Source organism: Panthera leo, chromosome A1 (assembly GCF_018350215.1).
Source record: "Panthera leo isolate Ple1 chromosome A1, P.leo_Ple1_pat1.1, whole genome shotgun sequence".
In the NCBI taxonomy this organism is placed as follows: Eukaryota; Metazoa; Chordata; class Mammalia; order Carnivora; family Felidae; genus Panthera; species Panthera leo.
Window position 1 is genome coordinate 97654028 of NC_056679.1, and position 17618 is coordinate 97671645.

The following is a 17618-nucleotide window of genomic DNA, read 5'->3' on the forward strand; positions in this document are numbered from 1 at the left end:
TAACCCTCTCTTTGTTCTCCATATTTATGAGTCTCTTATGTTTTGTCCCCCTCCCTGTTTTTATATTATTTTTGCTTCCCTTCCCTATGTTCATGTGTTTTGTATGTTCAAGTCCTCCTGTGAGTGAAGTGCTATGATATTTGTCTTTCTCTGGCTAATTTCACTTAGCACAGTACCCTCTAGTTCTATCCACGTAGTTGGAAATGGCAAGATTTCATTCTTTTTTGTTGCAGAGTAATATTCCATTGTGTATATATACCATATCTTCTTTATCCATTCATTTGTCGATGGACATTTGCAGCCCAACCAGATTTTAAACCATGGCTTGAAACCTTTCATTAAGGTTTACATTAAACATACATTAAATTTTACATTAAGATAGTATTTATTGTGATTTTTTTTTTTACTTTGGTTTTATATTGTATGGCCTTTAGCAAATTAAATTATGTTCATAGCTCATACAGTTTCTCTGTTTTGAGCATATCATGTTTCCACTTCCTTTCTTTCCCACCTTAGATTTCATGATTCATCATTCTGAAAAATCCTCAACCCTTTTGTGCCATTCTCTCTATGGTGTATTTGCCTTGAAAATCCCCAAACCTCTTTACATGCAACTCTCTGTCTACTCTGTGCCTTTGTAATAGAACATGAGTTCACTCCTTGATGAGTCACAAACTGCATCAGGTTGCATTTTTGCACAAAGAAAACTTTATTAGCAGCAAATAAGGAGATTGTGAGGAATGGCTTCCAAAGCCATGATTCCTGGCACAAGAGTGGATGGGTTCCTTTTATTTGGGATTAGGATGAATATTTAGATAGAGAAGCCTTATCATCCTATGTAGGGGCGGGTATAAGGTCACACATGTGCCTTAAGGAAACGTGCCTATACACACATTGTATATTGTATAAGGCTTGTGCTCCTCCTTGGGCAGATATTTTAGTATTATAATGAGGGAAAGGTAGTGATGGGTCATTCTAGAGATCCCTCTATGGTCCATCTGTGTAGTCTGGAGTCAGGGGTTAAGTTCAGACTGGCCTGCCAGTCTTGTCAGGGCAGTTGCTACTGCCAGAGGGGCAGTGTTGACTTCTGTTTGCCTCAGTTAAGAGATAAGCTGGAAGGAAGAGCTTAAGGAAGAAAATATAGGACAAAGGTCAGTGAATACAAGCAAGTGGATAGTAAAGGTCACATCCTGGGGATTAGCTGGTGACATCTTCACCTCAAGAGCTGAACGTGGATGAAGAAAAAGCACAAACAGTGGGGGTTTGCCTTACTTAAAATTTATAGCCACAATTCCCAAATTACCCAACGATCAAAATAAATTACTCTGTAGTACTTGTTTTGTTTTGTTTTTCATTCTCCCCACTTTTAATCTCTTTCCTCAAACTTCCAGTCCTCCTTGACTGTTTGCCACAGATGACCTTGTTCTGTCATCAAAATAAATGCAGTCATCGGGAATGTAGACTAATCTTTCCACCACCAAATCTTCTCCAAATGCAGATGTTTCATTAACTTCTCTAACAGTAGATAGACTGTCACTCTTTTGTCCAAAACCAGATCTTCCATTTGTACGCTGATCGTATGGGCTCTTAACCTACCCAAGGACTTTGCTTCAGTAGTTATCCCTCCTCCCCCACCTCCGTCTTCATTAATAAATATTTACCTCTCTGATTACTCTCTACATAAGCAAATATATTTTATTGTCTTTCTTTCAAATAAAAACCAAAAAACCTACCTTTGAATCGGTCTACTATCCCATTGCTTTAATTTCCCTATCTTGTGCTCCTCCTTGGGCAGATATTTTAGTATTATAATGAGGGAATATATATATATAGGCAATATAGGAATATATATAGGCAATTCTATAAATGAATTTTCCTATAAAGTCATTATAGAAGACTTAAAGAATAATGATGCAGAGACTCCCTGGAGGAACCACCCAGTTTAAGAAATAAAATATTATCAATTCATTTGAGTGCCTCTGTGAATCTTCCCCAATGGATTTACCTCCCTATTAACCATGTGTCTCTTTAAACTAGTTAAGTGTTATCTCCAGCCCACTACACTGAGATGTTACTAGTCAAAGTCACCCTTGACTCCCACTATGCTAAATTCAGTAGTTGGTTCTGTCTTCCTTTAATTCAGTGTTTCAGTATCTTTTGATACCGTTGACCACAGCCACCTTCTTAAAACTCTTGCTTCACTTGGTTTCTGTTAACATCATCTTTGATTATTTAGTATTCATACTTGGAAAATGTTTCTTGTTCTGTCTGTTTATTCTGTCAGTATTCCTCTTTCCTAAAACTACTTTCATTTCGAATTGACCTTTTGCCCCCTTTTTTGAAACATGGGGTATACCAGGACTTAGTTCTGTAACATTTTCTATTCCCTATTTTTACTTTCTCTTTGGTTTATCTCATGGTTTAAATATCCTCCATAGGCCGATAACTCTTAAATCTCTCTAGTCCAGTCATTTCCTGAACTCTGGACTTGACTTCTTAATCTAATAGCTACCTCACCCTGAATGTCAAGAGTAGAATTTTCTATCTTCTCATCTTTATCTAAATCCTTACTTTTCCTTCACTTTTGTCTCATTAAATGGTACCTTCACTTACCCAGTTTTTAGGTCTGAAAACTAGGAGTTATACTTGCTTTTTTTTTTTACTCTTACTATAATTTCATTCCATTAGCAAAATTTACCCTAATTCCAACCAACTATCACTACCACCATTGCTACTACCCTAATTAAACCCACCTTTACCTCTTCAGCAACTAAAGTAGCCTGTTGACTGTTTCTGGCAACCATTCTCACACCCTTTATACTTTACCTCACAACTTGCAGAACTGTCTAAACCCTGCAGTGTCTTCCTAGCTCCAAAATAAAATCTGAACTCTTCATTGTGGCTTTTAAGACTCTTTGCAAACTGAATCCTGCCTGGTATTCAATCTCCAACCACTTGTCATTGTTTTCTAAATTAAATACGTAAGTTTTTGAGATGCTAAATACCATTCCTTCCCTCTCCCTCCACTTGATTTTAAAGCAGGTGATCTTGGGACCACAATATTAAGAAATAATGTTTTATTAAATAAAGATTTTGTGAGGACAGGCATGTATTTTCACATTGAAGAAGCTTTTTAAGTTTATGCCTGCAGGAGCCTTTTTCCCCATCAGGTAAAGTTGGAAAAAGCTCTGCAGCTAAAACTAGTAATGTTTCCCCCCACCCACCGGTTACCAGCACATAACATACTCCTCCACTGCCTGCAAACATCATTTGTCTCTCTTTCCAATTTCTTCAAAATCTAGTAGTAGACACTTAGTATACTTTATTTTTTTAGTTTTTTTAAATGCTTATTTATTTTTGAGATATTGCAAGAGACAGAGTGCAAGCAGCAGAGGGGCAGACAGAGGGAGACACAGAATCTGAAGCAGGCTCCAGGCTCCGAGCAGTCAGCCCAGAGCCCAACGCAGGGCCGAACTCACGAATCGTGAGATCACGCCCTAAGCTGAGGCCGGACGCTTAACCAACTGAGCCATTCAGGCGCCCTGACACTCAGTATACTTTAGATACCAGATATCATAGATAGGTCACTAAGTTGGGATTTTGTCATAAAATTACAGAATTTGAGATAAGATTTTTGTTAGAAAAGAGGTTGACCCCAAATCAACCAAAATGTTTGGCAAACACTGAAAATCTTTGGTTTGTTATCAGATTGTATTTTAGATTCGAACATCTTTGACATCATTACATCTAGTGACCAGGAGTTTAGTTGGCATAGGATTATTTGAGTTTTTATCTTAGGCGTCTCACCTTTGCAATTCAACAGTCTTTCATATTTGCCATTTAAAAAATACTGCTAATTCTACTCAGTTCTGTTGGTGAAACACTGGACAGGCATTGGTGATGTTTTTATCTAAACTTTGCAGGAATTAAATTTGTTATATTCTTATCTTAGATTAATAACGTCCGCACTTCTCAATGAGTTGTGAACCATTTTATACTAATTCATCTTAAAGAATGAAGGTTAGGGATATAAAATAAGATGAAACACTATCCTATATTAACATTTTTAATTCTTAATAATTGCCTTCTCTTTTTACCTCTGTTTATTTTAGTAAATACTGATTTATACAGTATTCTCTTCTGAGTTCAAAGGCCTTGTATATACCTTCTTTGGGGTAAGCTAAAGGTCAGATTAGTTCCCTCATCATCTAAAGTACATTGAATTATGGTTTATTCAGCTATTAAAATGACTACTGACCTAAAATGACTTACTGACCCTGGGGAAATTACTGTGCCTTTCAGGGTTTCAGGTTGTTTGTTTGTTTGTTTGTTTTTATAAATAAAAGCCGTTTTAGACCAGGATTCAGTAAGCTGGCCATATTTGACCTGTTTTTTACAGGCAGTACACTAAGAATGGTCCTTATATTTTTAAAAGGTTGTTCTAAAAAAAAAAGAAAAGATAAATATACAACAGTGATCTTCTATGACTTGCAAAACATATAAAAATATTTACTTTCTGACCTAATATTTATCAAAAGATTATAATACTAAGAAATAGGGTAAACAAATCTTGTTTTAATGATTAGAATGTCTTGATCCTTTAAAGTTAATTCATTGCAGTTAACTTATTGGGAACGTGAGCAATTAAGTTGTATTTTGTATCATCTGTCTTTTTATATATGAAAAGGCAAGCTTGAAAAAGTTTAAATTTCCCCGTTCACATGAGTTTTATTTTAGGGATGAGTAGCATGTAAAACAATACCTTTATATATGAAATATTTAAAAAGTTTCTTTAATTTATGCAAGTATTAAATGACAGATTTGCATATATTATTTTTCCTGTGATTAAAATTACTATATTTTTATGTTCTATTTCCTTCTGTTTAGATAGAAGCAGACTTGGGATATCCTGGAGGTAAAGCAAGGATTATTCACAAGGAATCTGATATCATTACTGCCTTTGCTGTTAATAAAGTAAGTAGATAGACTTTTTTTCTTTGATGACTAAGTATTCATGGTTGAAGAAAGTCCCGTTTTGTCAGTTTATTCAGTATTAGTATTTTTCTGTCTGAAAGCTACTTCCCATTGCCTAAATTGCAATCTGAATAAGTTATTTTATTTTATAAAATGATTATATTGTTTGATAATTATATATTGCATATGTAGGAGATAAAATAATGTTTAATTACTACACAGAATATCAAGTATTTATATATGCAGTAGCCTTGAGAATTTTATTTATTTTTTTATTTTATTTTATTTTTTTTTATTTTTTATTTTATTTTTTATTTTTTTTAATTTTTTAATATATGAAATTTACTGTCAAATTGGTTTCCATACAACACCCAGTGCTCATCCCAAAAGGTGCCCTCCTCAATACCCATCACCCACCCTGCCCTCCCTCCCACCCTGCCCTCCCTCCCACCCCCCATCAACCCTCAGTTTGTTCTCAGTTTTTAACAGTCTCTTATGCTTTGGCTCTCTCCCACTCTAACCTCTTTTTTTTTTTTTTTTTTTTCCTTCCCCTCCCCCATGGGTTTCTGTTATGTTTCTCAGGATCCACATAAGAGTGAAACCATATGGTATCTGTCTTTCTCTGTATGGCTTATTTCACTTAGCATCACACTCTCCAGTTCCATCCATGTTGCTACAAAAGGCCATATTTCATTTTTTCTCACTGCCACGTAGTATTCCATTGTGTATATAAACCACAATTTCTTTATCCATTCATCAGTTGATGGACATTTAGGCTCTTTCCATAATTTGGCTATTGTTGAGAGTGCCGCTATAAACATTGGGGTACAGGTGCCCCTATGCATCAGTACTCCTGTATCCCTTGGATAAATTCCTAGCAGTGCTATTGCTGGGTCATAGGGTAGGTCTATTTTTAATTTTCTGAGGAACCTCCACACTGCTTTCCAGAGCGGCTGCACCAATTTGCATTCCCACCAACAGTGCAAGAGGGTTCCTGTTTCTCCACATCCTCTCCAGCATCTATAGTCTCCTGATTTCTTCATTTTGGCCACTCTGACTGGCGTGAGGTGGTATCTGAGTGTGGTTTTGATTTGTATTTCCCTGATAAGGAGCGACGTTGAACATCTTTTCATGTGCCTGTTGGCCATCCGGATGTCTTCTTTAGAGAAGTGTCTATTCATGTTTTCTGCCCATTTCTTCACTGGGTTATTTGTTTTTCGGGTGTGGAGTTTGATGAGCTCTTTATAGATTTTGGATACTAGCCCTTTGTCTGATGTGTCTTTTGCAAATATCTTTTCCCATTCCGTTGGTTGCCTTTTAGTTTTGTTGGTTGTTTCCTTTGCTGTGCAGAAGCTTTTTATCTTCATAAGGTCCCAGTAATTCACTTTTGCTTTTAATGGCCTTGAGAATTTTATAACACATTACAGCATTTAATCCAAAGAAAAGATTTTTTATTTTCCTTATATGAATATGTTGAATGTGATTACTAATATTAGATCAAATTTAAGCTTTTATATGACTTAGAGAAATTCTCTCTCTTTGACTTACAACCGTAGTAGCTGCCTAACTAGTGTTTCTTTTACATTCCTTAGTTTTCTACTCAACATCTTCCTCAAAAGTGTCTGTAAGCTACTTATTGAAGAGATATAACCTTAGATATACAGTAATGTAGGTCAAAAATTACTCTAATCATTTTCTTCTTTTCTCTTACCTAAATGCTTTACTGCACAATTTTATTTATACACACGCGCACAACACACACAAATATATATACTTAAGTATGTATATCTTCTTTTTCAAGTATTCCTAATTTTAAAATAAGTTTTAAATATTATTTAGGTAAATATTCTATGGCATTACCCCTTCATTAATCATTTCACCAGTTGTTTCTCCATCATCCTATTCTGTGTCTTTCTTTCTATTTCTCCTAGGTAGTTCCTTTGTCATTCTGCCCTCATCTTTCCCTGTGTCTTTTGTCTCGTTTCTCTCTTCTACACACCCCCAAACAGTGACTGATTCTGTTGAAGACAAGCAAGTTTGGAAACAGCCCCTTAGCTAGGCAGTTCTCAGTTCTAATATCTATGTAATATGATATATTACAGCCTCTTTTTTTTTTTGGATGTATATAAGTAACAAAAAATGAACAATCATCCACATATATAAAATCTGTGTTCCACTATATAAGAATAGGGTACCTGTTTAATTTTTATTTCTCCTGATTTATTATTGTTTTACATCTTGCTAAATTTGTAGTTGAGAAACAATACCTTTTGCTTTAAATTGCATTATTTTAAAATGTTGATGAGATTGAACTTTTTCCCATTTGTTTAGTTGTGAATTATCTGTGTCATTTTTTCCCCGCATTCAAGCTAGCAAGTTAGCTTTTCAGTTTAACGAATGCTGTAAGACACAGACTCTTGGACCACAGACCATTACAGTTTATTACTAATAGCAGAAGTAGTATCCAGGAATATTAGCATTTATGCTCTGGTTCCCTGTGTTCAAATTACCACAGAGTGGCAGGGAGAAGGTCAAATGATAACTGCACAGAATGGGTTGTATGGTAAGGAAAGGAACATTGAGTTTAGGAAACCTAAATCTCTCTAATGAACATTACATATACCTGCCCTTTGATCTGGAGAGAGACACTGTAGGTATGTAGCCATCCTCCAGAACAAATAGCAGTCAGTAAGTCGCTCAGAAAAGATGGAGAAATGGAGGGACCCGTGGAGAATTCCTTATCCATTTATGTCTGGGATATTCATTTTTTTTGTTTTAGTTTGTATTAGCATTTTACATAGTGGAAATATTAACCTCGTTTTCTCTTTGCTGTCAGTATCCTTTCATTTTCTCTTTTAGAAGTGTATATTTTCAGTTCATAGATGGTTAAAATTTTAGGTCATTTAATCTCACCAGCATTTAATTTATGATTTATTCTGGCATACGTCCCCACTCTTTTTCTACTCCCTGCATCTCTTCTTTGTGACCATTTCTCAAATTGTGTTTTTCTTGTCTAGGACTGAAAAGCTTTAAGTGAAAGTGTTACTACCTTATTTGAATAATGCACCATTATTTTAGTGTGATGTTCCTTATTTCCCTCACCTTTTTCTACCTTCTAGAGCTTCTGTCTTTTTTCAACAGCTCCTTCAAATTTCTGAACTGTGTCAAAACCTTAGGGAGATTGTACCATACTAGCAAACTGGAAAGACTATGATGGGAGAAGAAATAAAGTAGTATATGTGTTACCATGTAGAGGAGGCTTTCTGTTAGATGCTCTTGAATTCTTTGAACATAAACATATCTCCAAGATCAAGCTGAAAATTATTACACTCAAGATTTAATTATTAGAATTAATTTTATAGAGTCGTTGGTGAAAATGCTATCTTTTCTGTATCTTAAAGTTACCATTTCTAGGAGCTATTTTGTAGTTTCCATTTTCAGAAGTAGCGCATATGCATGCTTTTTTATTTAAAAGTTACCATATGATTTGTTTTTCAGGCAAATAGAAACTGCATAGCAATTGCTTCAAGCCATGATGTTCAAGAGCTGGATGTTTCTGGAATTCTGGCTACACAGATCTATACTTGGGTAGATGATGATACTGAAATGGAAAACAAAGGGTACTTTTATACTTTGTTTTTATTCAGTAACATTGTGTTAAAAATGATGATATCCACAGGACTGTAACTTTCAAAAGATATTTAGAGGAATATTCCTAGATTGTAAATACAATGGTTGCCAATATGCAAAAGAGTGCAAAGGGGGTGGCAGGAACTTTAAAGAAAGGAATTGAGAGTTAGAAGAGAATAAAGTGAGAGGACCTAAAATTGTTCACATATGAAGTTACTGTCTTTGAGTTGGGGGTTAAGAGCTGAAGAAAATTAATTTTGGAGGGAAATAGAAAATCATATATTAGAGCTTTCATGTATAACAGAAGAAATGAAGAACTGATGGGATTGCTTTCATTCCGGTTGACATTCTTTTGTAGATCAGAAGATTTCTTGGTTATACATGCTCGGGATGATTTAACAGCTGTGCAAGGTACAACCCCATATACACACAGCAATCCCGGCACTCCGATCAATATGCCATGGCTTGGAAGTACACAGACCGGCAGAGGAGCCTCTGTGGTACGTCAAGTTAAAAATGTAGTGCATAAATGTCCTTTTTTCCCCTCTAGCTTAATAGAGTAGGGGTGATCTAAACATATTTTTGAAAAATTCCCAACTTTTTAGTAAGTCATAATTACTGGAAATTATAAATTTTGATTATGAAGAACAACATGTTTCCTCTTGAAAAAGATAAAATGATTTTAAATAAATAATTTAAAATACAAGGAGTTGCGTTTTATGTAATTATTTGGAACTTATTGGTACACATCAGCCTCAGCAAGCTAAGATCTAGGGTCAAATCCTGCTTTTTTTTTTTTCAACATTTTTTTTCAACATTTTTTAAAAACTTTTTTTAAACATTTATTTATTATTGAGAGACAGAGAGACGCAGGGGACGGGTGCACAGAGGGGGAGACACAGAATCCGAAGAAGGCTCCAGGCTCTGAGGTGTCAGCACAGAGCCTGATGTGGGGCTCGAAGTCACAAACTGCGAGATCATGACCTGAGCCGAAGTCGGTGGCTTAACCGACTGAGCCCCCCAGATGCCCCTGGGTCAAATCCTGCTTACCAGCTGTTTCTGTATAGACAGCCTGCTTAAGGATAGAGTTTACATTTTTCAGTGCCACAGGAAGAGTCAAAAGAAGAGTGGTATTTTGTGACACATAAAAATGATATGAAATTAGATTTCATTGTCTATAAGTAAAGTTTTATTGGAACATAACCACAGTAATTTGTTTATATTTTGTCTGAGGATTTTCTTGAGCCCTGAGTAAGATGTGATCCATGTGTAAACCTCCATGAGATTCTTTTATTAATACTTAATGATACATAGAGTCAGAGAAACCCAGCACCAGTAATTCTTTCAGTGGCTCTCTGGGGGTGAGGTTATTTTCAGTTTCCTAATTCCTACAGTATTCTTTCCTTGGCCTCCCCCACCAAACTTTTTTACTAAGGGTAATTATTTAAGTAAAGGCTTAATCATCTTTAATAATACCTGACAGTGTTTTATATTCATGTAGTTCTGTCAGTCATATAACCTTATTTTTTGTCATATAACCCTTTTATTCTTTGAGGTATCTGTTGAGATGGCTGTTATAACTACTCCTGCTTACCATTTTTTAGATGAAGGTTGAGTTCCAAGAAGGTCTAGTGATTTAACTTAGGTCATTATCTCAAATCTGTGGTAGAGCTTATTATATTAAAGTCTTCTGTTCCTCTTAGCTCGTGGATTTCAGGTAGGAGTGTTTTAAGTATTGAAGAATTTGAAAAGCAATATAGTAATTATTCAAATCAAATGACTTGGTCATTTATAGTTCATTTGTTTCAACTGACAGATATATTAAAATACATTAATTATAAAACTTACTGATATTACCATCTTTTAAAGGGAAACTTAAAGAGAATATACAAAATATAGACATAAAAGACCATTTTTCCAACTCCAGTTTCAGACAATGTATTACAGCTTTTCCTGTAACAGATTTCTTGCTGGTCTCTGATTCCATACTTTCTCCCTCTGTTCTGTATATAGCGGCCAGAGTTGGTGTTTCCTAAGCATCATTTAGGTTGTCACTCCACTGTTTATTTTACTTGTTTGATTGATTTTTAAGTAGGCTCCATCCCTATTGTGGGGTTTGAACTCATGACCCAGAGATTAAGAGTCACGTGCTCTCTTACTCCGGTGTTTAAAACTTTCAAATTTCCTGGTACAGCTTTAAAAAAACAAGTCCCTAACATGGCGCTAAGGTCCTGTGTGATTCGACCCCTGCCAGCTTCTGCAGCCTCGTCCTCTGTTCACTCTATACCTGATTCACTTTGCTCTGCTTACAGTGGCCTTGTCTCCATCTCTGGAAGCATGAAGTGCACTGCCCTGTCCACAGCCTTTGCCATGCTTGCTGCTTCAAATACCCTTTTTTTCTTTTTGACCTTTCAGATCTCAACTCACATTCCCAGAAATTTCCCTTGCTTCCTTAGTGACAGCATCTGCTCCTCTCTCCCCTCCCTGTAGTCACTCAGTATCATATTATCCCATTTTATCATATTTATGGCCTTTATCAGTTTTGATATTATCTGTTTATTATTTAGTTGTCTTTTTTGGGTAACGTTTATTTATTTAGTTTGAGAGTGAGCATGTGAACAGGGGAGAGGCAGAGAGAGGGGGGGGAGAAGAAGACAGAGAATCCCAAGCAGGTTCCGCTGTGTCAGTGCATAGCCTGACGTGGGGCTCGAACAAAGGAACCGTGCGATCATGACCTGAGCCAAGATCAAGAGTCAGATGTTTAGGACATTGAGTCACCCCAGCAGCCTTTTCTTTCGTTGTCTTTTTTAATGGTGTAAGTTCCCTGAGGATTACATTATGCCTCCCTTAGACACTGATGATCTCTAACCAGAATAGTGTTTAACATATAGTCAGTGCTCAGAAAATACTTGTTTATACTCCAAAGCATTATAATACAGAAATTTACCTTTGTCATTCCTGTTAGGACTGAATTTTCTTTCTGTCTGCATCTTATAAGGACATGTTTTTAATGGAGATGATCGTGATTTGTAAGCATAATGAGCTGAACGAGCCCCATTTCATTAAGTAAAAGACCCAGTATAATACAATGGTTGTTTTTTATATGGATCTTCTAAAATAAGTAACAATTTATTTCCTTTATAATGTTCTGTACATGCTCTGAGAGATTTTTTAAACCTCTGTTTATGTATTTTTTTACTTATGGTTTTTCTTGGATACTTTAGTCGAAGGAAAAAGAACAGGAGTATTTAAGCATTTCTTAATTAAAAGGAACATGAGATTTCAACACGAAATTTACTAAACAAAAGAAACATTCAGCAAGTTTTCTTTTTTTGTGGAGGATTAATAAAATATTTTCTTTACTGATTTATTCAATTACAAATTCGAACAAAAAAGAATAGTTGTCATGACCAACTTCTGCTTTGGGAATATAATTACAACCATAAACACCTTTCAGTGTTTTTGTCCTTCACCATTTGTGCTGTCCTGCTCTCTTCCCTCCCTACCAAATCCCCACTTTACTCGCAACTTCAGTGTAATGCGAAGTTTAAAATACACAAGACAACAAAAAAATCTACTCAAGACTGATGCTACAAACCTAGGATAGCATATAATTATACTTATGGTGCTATATAAATAGGAATTGTTCTATTAATTAAAATTATCCCTTTAATTTTGCATATTTATTCTTATTTGACAGGCTACTTAAATCATTCAAAGCATGACTTAAAAATGGATAGCTAAACAATTCCAAACTAGCAATTAAAAATTTATACAATTTCTGTTTACCTCTTTTTTTTTTTCACATGCTTCTGCCTGTCTTTTTAACCTTATACTATTCAGGATTATTCCAATAAATTTAATGGGATCAGAAAAGAATTGGCAAGAAAGGAGGTAAGAGTAAATTCTCAAGGTGAATTTGTTCTTAGAGCCTTGTCAGTGATGCAGAAAATGTATGTATACTTAAATGTAAGAGAGCTGAGCTATTAAGTTTAATTTCTGCTAACCGTGCTTGGTATTTTTAGCACCCATAATGGTAGTTATGGAATCACATAAAAATAAATAAATAAATGTTATTTGAATTTCCTGTCACAATTTGTATCTTTAATACTACTTTCTGGCATAACTATAGAAGAACAATTTTTCTTTCTTAACAGATGATTAAGAAAGCCATTAATAATGTCAGAAGAATGACTTCTCATCCAACTCTTCCGTACTGTAAGTTGATCATAATTAGCCAGTGTTCTAAGCAGTTTAAAGGAAGCTTTTAGTTTCAATTGAAAGATAGTCAAGTATTTTACTTTTCTTGTAGAGAATGTGTGCTAGTAAATAAAATCTTCATTTCAAAATTAGATAAAAATAGAAAAAGATATTTTCTGGAATTAATAGAGAAGGCTAACTTGATGCAGTAAATTTTTACCATTTTGACTGCGTATTTCTAAGTTAGCACATTTTATTTTTGAACATTACTGGTTATTATTTTAATAGGATCACTCCCATATTTTATTAAGTAAATTAGAATGATATTGTGGTCACTTATTGCCTCATCATAATCAGTTTGTATTTTATTAATATTTTGTCCATTTGCCTTTTATCAGATACACTAATTAATAGTAAGCATAGGAAATGGTTAGTCGTAAGTTCTTATACACTCAGGCAGGATATGTTATTTTCAGTTAATTATTTCAGTTATAGTAATAAGCATAGTGCATGTTAATTAAGAGGTATTCATGTCCCTTCAATTTAATAACATATAAAAAAATTTTACTACTTTTTTTTATGAGGGATACTCTGATAACATACAGTTGACAAAACCAGTGTCCTTTTCTTCTTCACTGTTCTAAGTGCCACAAGCACCTGTTTTCCAAATTATATGCCATATCTAACAAAAGGATTCAAGGGTTTATATTTAAAATGAAGAGAGTAACTTTTGTTACTTATACTAAAGTTATAAAATAATCTAAAAATTAATCAGTGTTTTTACTACATTGGATACCACCTTACCACTGATAATTATACTTAACATAAATTGAGTCCTACATGTTAGGCATATTTCTAAATGATGTATAAGGTTTATCTCATTTCCTTCTGACAGCTGTCCATGAAATTATATATCATTATTCCCCTTTTACAGGACAATATGAAATAGGCTCAGGGAGATTAAATAGGTTCCTAGTATCACCAAATTAGGAATTGGCAAAGTAAAGAATTAATAGTTATTTAGCTTATTCATATTCCTCAGTGAAACATACAACATATATTTGGGCTATCCGGTCAATCAGAATAAGTATTAGAAGTGATATCTTTCTTTACCATGCATGACGTTCAAGACTTCCTATAATCTTTTTTTTCCCCACAGAAAATGTATACATTTAAACATTAATAGTATGACTGATAAGAAATGACTCATTTGTACACCCAAGGATTTGTTAACTGGTTATTGTACAAAGTATTTATTAAAGGCTGTTAAAACCTCTTTGAGATAATTTCAAAAGGAATAAAATCCTTAGAGGTCTGATTTAATTGCTTCTGCCATGTAGTGTTTAGTCAAATGAAAGTCATCATAAAACTGTTTTTAAGATTCAAAATATTCAATTGAAATTTCATAACAATTGACTGTGATTTATTTCATAGGTGTCTCTGTCATAAAGGTTTGCACATTGGATTCACAAATTAACTTACCAAAGATTCCTGTAATAAATTGACAATATTTGTCCTTTTTGCAGATCTGACAGGAGCTCAAGATGGAAGTGTCAGAATGTTTGAATGGGGCCATTCTCAACAAATAACCTGTTTTCGATCTGGTGGCAATTCAAGAGTTACAAGAATGAGATTTAACTATCAAGGAAACAAGGTAGCATATGAAAATGTAAATGGGAATATGGTTTGATTATGTTGGAGGTTTATAAATGTTACTAGTCTGGGTTTCTGAAGAGAACAGCTCAGTGAACTTACGATAAAGTATTAATCCATATGAATTCTGTTTTATAAAATTCTTCCCCAAGAACACTTAATGTTCAGTTGGTTCTTTCTGGAACAACATTGTGTGTGTGTGTGTGTGTGTGTGTGTGTGTGTGTGTGTGTGTGTGTTTGAGTGTATGTGTATGTCTGTATATATATCCATTAAAATTCACTTAAGTGATGCTTAAGGACCAAATGATTATAGGACCACCATATATTACACATTTTTTATAAAATACTTGTACTTTCTTTGTCCTCTGGAACCTAATCAAAGTACGGACAAGTAGTGAGTAAAATCTGAGGGCTTATTAGAAATACAGATTACTTACTCTACTGCAGACCTACTGAATCGCTATCTGCATTTTAATCAGATTCTTTTGTGATTTATACCTACATTAAACTTTTGAGGACTGCTTTAGAACAGGGCATCAACAAATTATGACCTAGCCATATGTTTTGTAAATAAAGTTTTACTAGAACACAGCTACCTCACTCATTATTTGTTTTCATGACTACTTTTCTACTACAACAGTGGAGTTCAGGAAAGCAAAGACTTTATAGATAGCAAGCCTACTATATGCCCCTTTAAGAAAAAGTTTGCCGGCCCTGCTATAGAACTTGTACTGTCTTCACTTCGCACAGTCCTGTTTTCATCTGACTGCCTCGCTGCTCCCCTTGCATCTCACTGTCCCTTTAAACAACAATTAAAGGAGAAGTCAGGCTGCTCTTCATCTTCAGAGCCATGCTTCACGGAAAACACACAGGGGCGTCTCAGATGGGACATCTTGCTTTTCCTTTCTTTCCTCTCAACTTGCAAACCTTCAACCCCCCTCGTGTGTTGCTCGTATCATGGTGCGCTGCAGTCTTTTTGCCTACCATATTCATCACTTAGCTCTCTTACCATTTCACAAAAGTCAATGACAATTTTTTCATGTAGCTATGAAACAAAGTTTGAGAGAATGTGGATTCTTAATATCAGTTAGCAACGTTCTTTACCCTTTAATGGGAAATTGAGGGTACTTAATCTAGAAGCTTTTAGAGTACTACTGTAATTTCATTTGTGTAACGTATGGCTCGTGCTTTTTTACTGTTACTATTATATTGCTCCTTAACTAGTCCCTGTACCTCAACCCTTACCTTTCTAAGGCATCCTTCATGATGCCAGCACGGTTCCATAACAAATAACATAGTTACATAACTACATTATAAGGGAGATGAACATGACTGTTCAAGAGCCTTTCAAGGCTCCTTATTATATATGAAACCAATATTCTGTTAAAAAAAATTTTTTTAACGTTTATTTATTTTTGAGACAGAGACAGAGCATGAATGGGGGGAGGGTCAGAGAGAGAGGGAGACACAGAATCAGAAGCAGGCTCCAGGTTCTGAGCTGTCAGCACAGAGCCCGACGCGGGGCTTGAACTCACGGACCGCGAGATTACCACCTGAGCTGAAGTCGGACGCTTAACCGACTGAGCCACCCATGTGCCCCTGAAGCCAATATTCTTTACCTTGCCGTTCAGTACCTTCTACAGTCTGAATTATTCTATAGATTTAATACTCAGTATAGCCTTCCACTTAACACTCAGTATAGCCTTCCACATACGCTATTTTAAAGCACAGAAAACTGTTTTCCATTGCCTACCCGAGTATATTTAACAGTCAACTTAGCGTTCATTTACCTTGGCCATGATGGAGCCAAATAGCATAACAACTAAGCATGCTATCTCCCTTAGTAGGCAAGGCTACTACAGTAAATAGAACAGATGACAGTAATGCTGATCAATTTGTCAATTATGAACAGAAATGGGCCACCAGAATTCATTGAGCCTAAAATAGGCATTAAGCAGAGTAAATGACCTGTGAGAAACAATTTTCAGGAAAATACTACATTCTTTTTTATTATTCAATAAAAAAAATTTTTTTTTATGTTTATTTACTTGTGAGAGTGAGAGAAACAGAGCATGAGCAGGGGAGGGGCAGAGAGAGAGGGAGACACAGAATCCAAAGCAGGCTCCAGGCTCTGAGCTGTCAGCACAGAGCCCAATGAGAGACTCAAACCCAAGAGCTGTGAGATCGTGACGTGAGCCAAAGTTGGATGCCTAACCAACTGAGCCACCCAGGTGCCCCTTCATCTGCCAATTTTAAATGATGTCATTTGATAAAGCTTTCCCATTTCTAGATACATATTGTACGTAAATACTCAAAGATATATGTATCAGAATATTTAAAGCAGCACTTTGTAATCAGGAAAATTAGAAACTATAAGGGAGAAGTTTTCAAAAGTTATAATACAACTATATAGTGTAATACAGCACAAGAATGAAGTAGATTAAATGTACTGATGTGAAAAGATGGCCATAATAAGTCAAAAATGTAATTGTGGAATTGTGTATTTATTATTATTTTAATTTTTTTTTAAAAAACCCTATATGTGTGCATGTTTGAATAATCAGAGAATAAATCTGAAATGGAACACCTTAGATTGTTAATAGTTGCCAGATATGGAGATGGGAGAAGGCAGGAGTTCAGAATAGACATTTATTTTATAAACTGTTAAGTAACATTATTTTTGTAATCTAAAGAAAAAAATGTTTACTCTTATTCATCCTTCTAGATTTGTGACATATACTTCCCCATTGTATAATTTTGACATTTTCCCTCTGAAATTACCTTGAGTTTCCATAGTAGGAATTCATTTACTGTAAAAATCTGTGTTTCATTTTACTCTACTGTTGTTTGCATGTTTTCCTTACTGAATATTCTAGAAGTCCTTATTTTGTCTTTTTGAAAATGAACACTTTTCTATTTTATATATCCTAAAAGTTTGTCACATGTCTTAATGTGTAAATCCAGTATCCTATTTTTTGAGTACTTTTAGAGAATATATAGACTATGCTGTTGGTTAGTATAATACAATGTGTCTGTTTGTTTCTTCTGTGTCACCTGGAACTTTTTTTAAGCAGCAGCTAAATGTTTTTCTGGACTAGATCCATGTGTAGGTGAAGTAAAGTCAATTTATCAATTAAATGTTTAAGATCAAAATAGGAGAT

General features: G+C 34.9%; 1 protein-coding gene across 7 annotated transcripts in view; it reads left to right on the plus strand.

The window, feature by feature from the left end:
- Nucleotides 1-17618, plus strand: part of DMXL1 (Dmx like 1) — a 141065-nt gene that overhangs the window by 111286 nt on the left and 12161 nt on the right. For all 7 annotated transcript variants that reach the window (XM_042933590.1, XM_042933598.1, XM_042933615.1 and 4 more), the window contains 5 exons: nt 4888-4974; nt 8473-8594; nt 8963-9104; nt 12762-12822; nt 14331-14458. In XM_042933590.1, coding sequence (XP_042789524.1) covers nt 4888-4974; nt 8473-8594; nt 8963-9104; nt 12762-12822; nt 14331-14458 — 540 coding nt within the window. The remainder of the gene's footprint in view (nt 1-4887; nt 4975-8472; nt 8595-8962; nt 9105-12761; nt 12823-14330; nt 14459-17618) is intronic.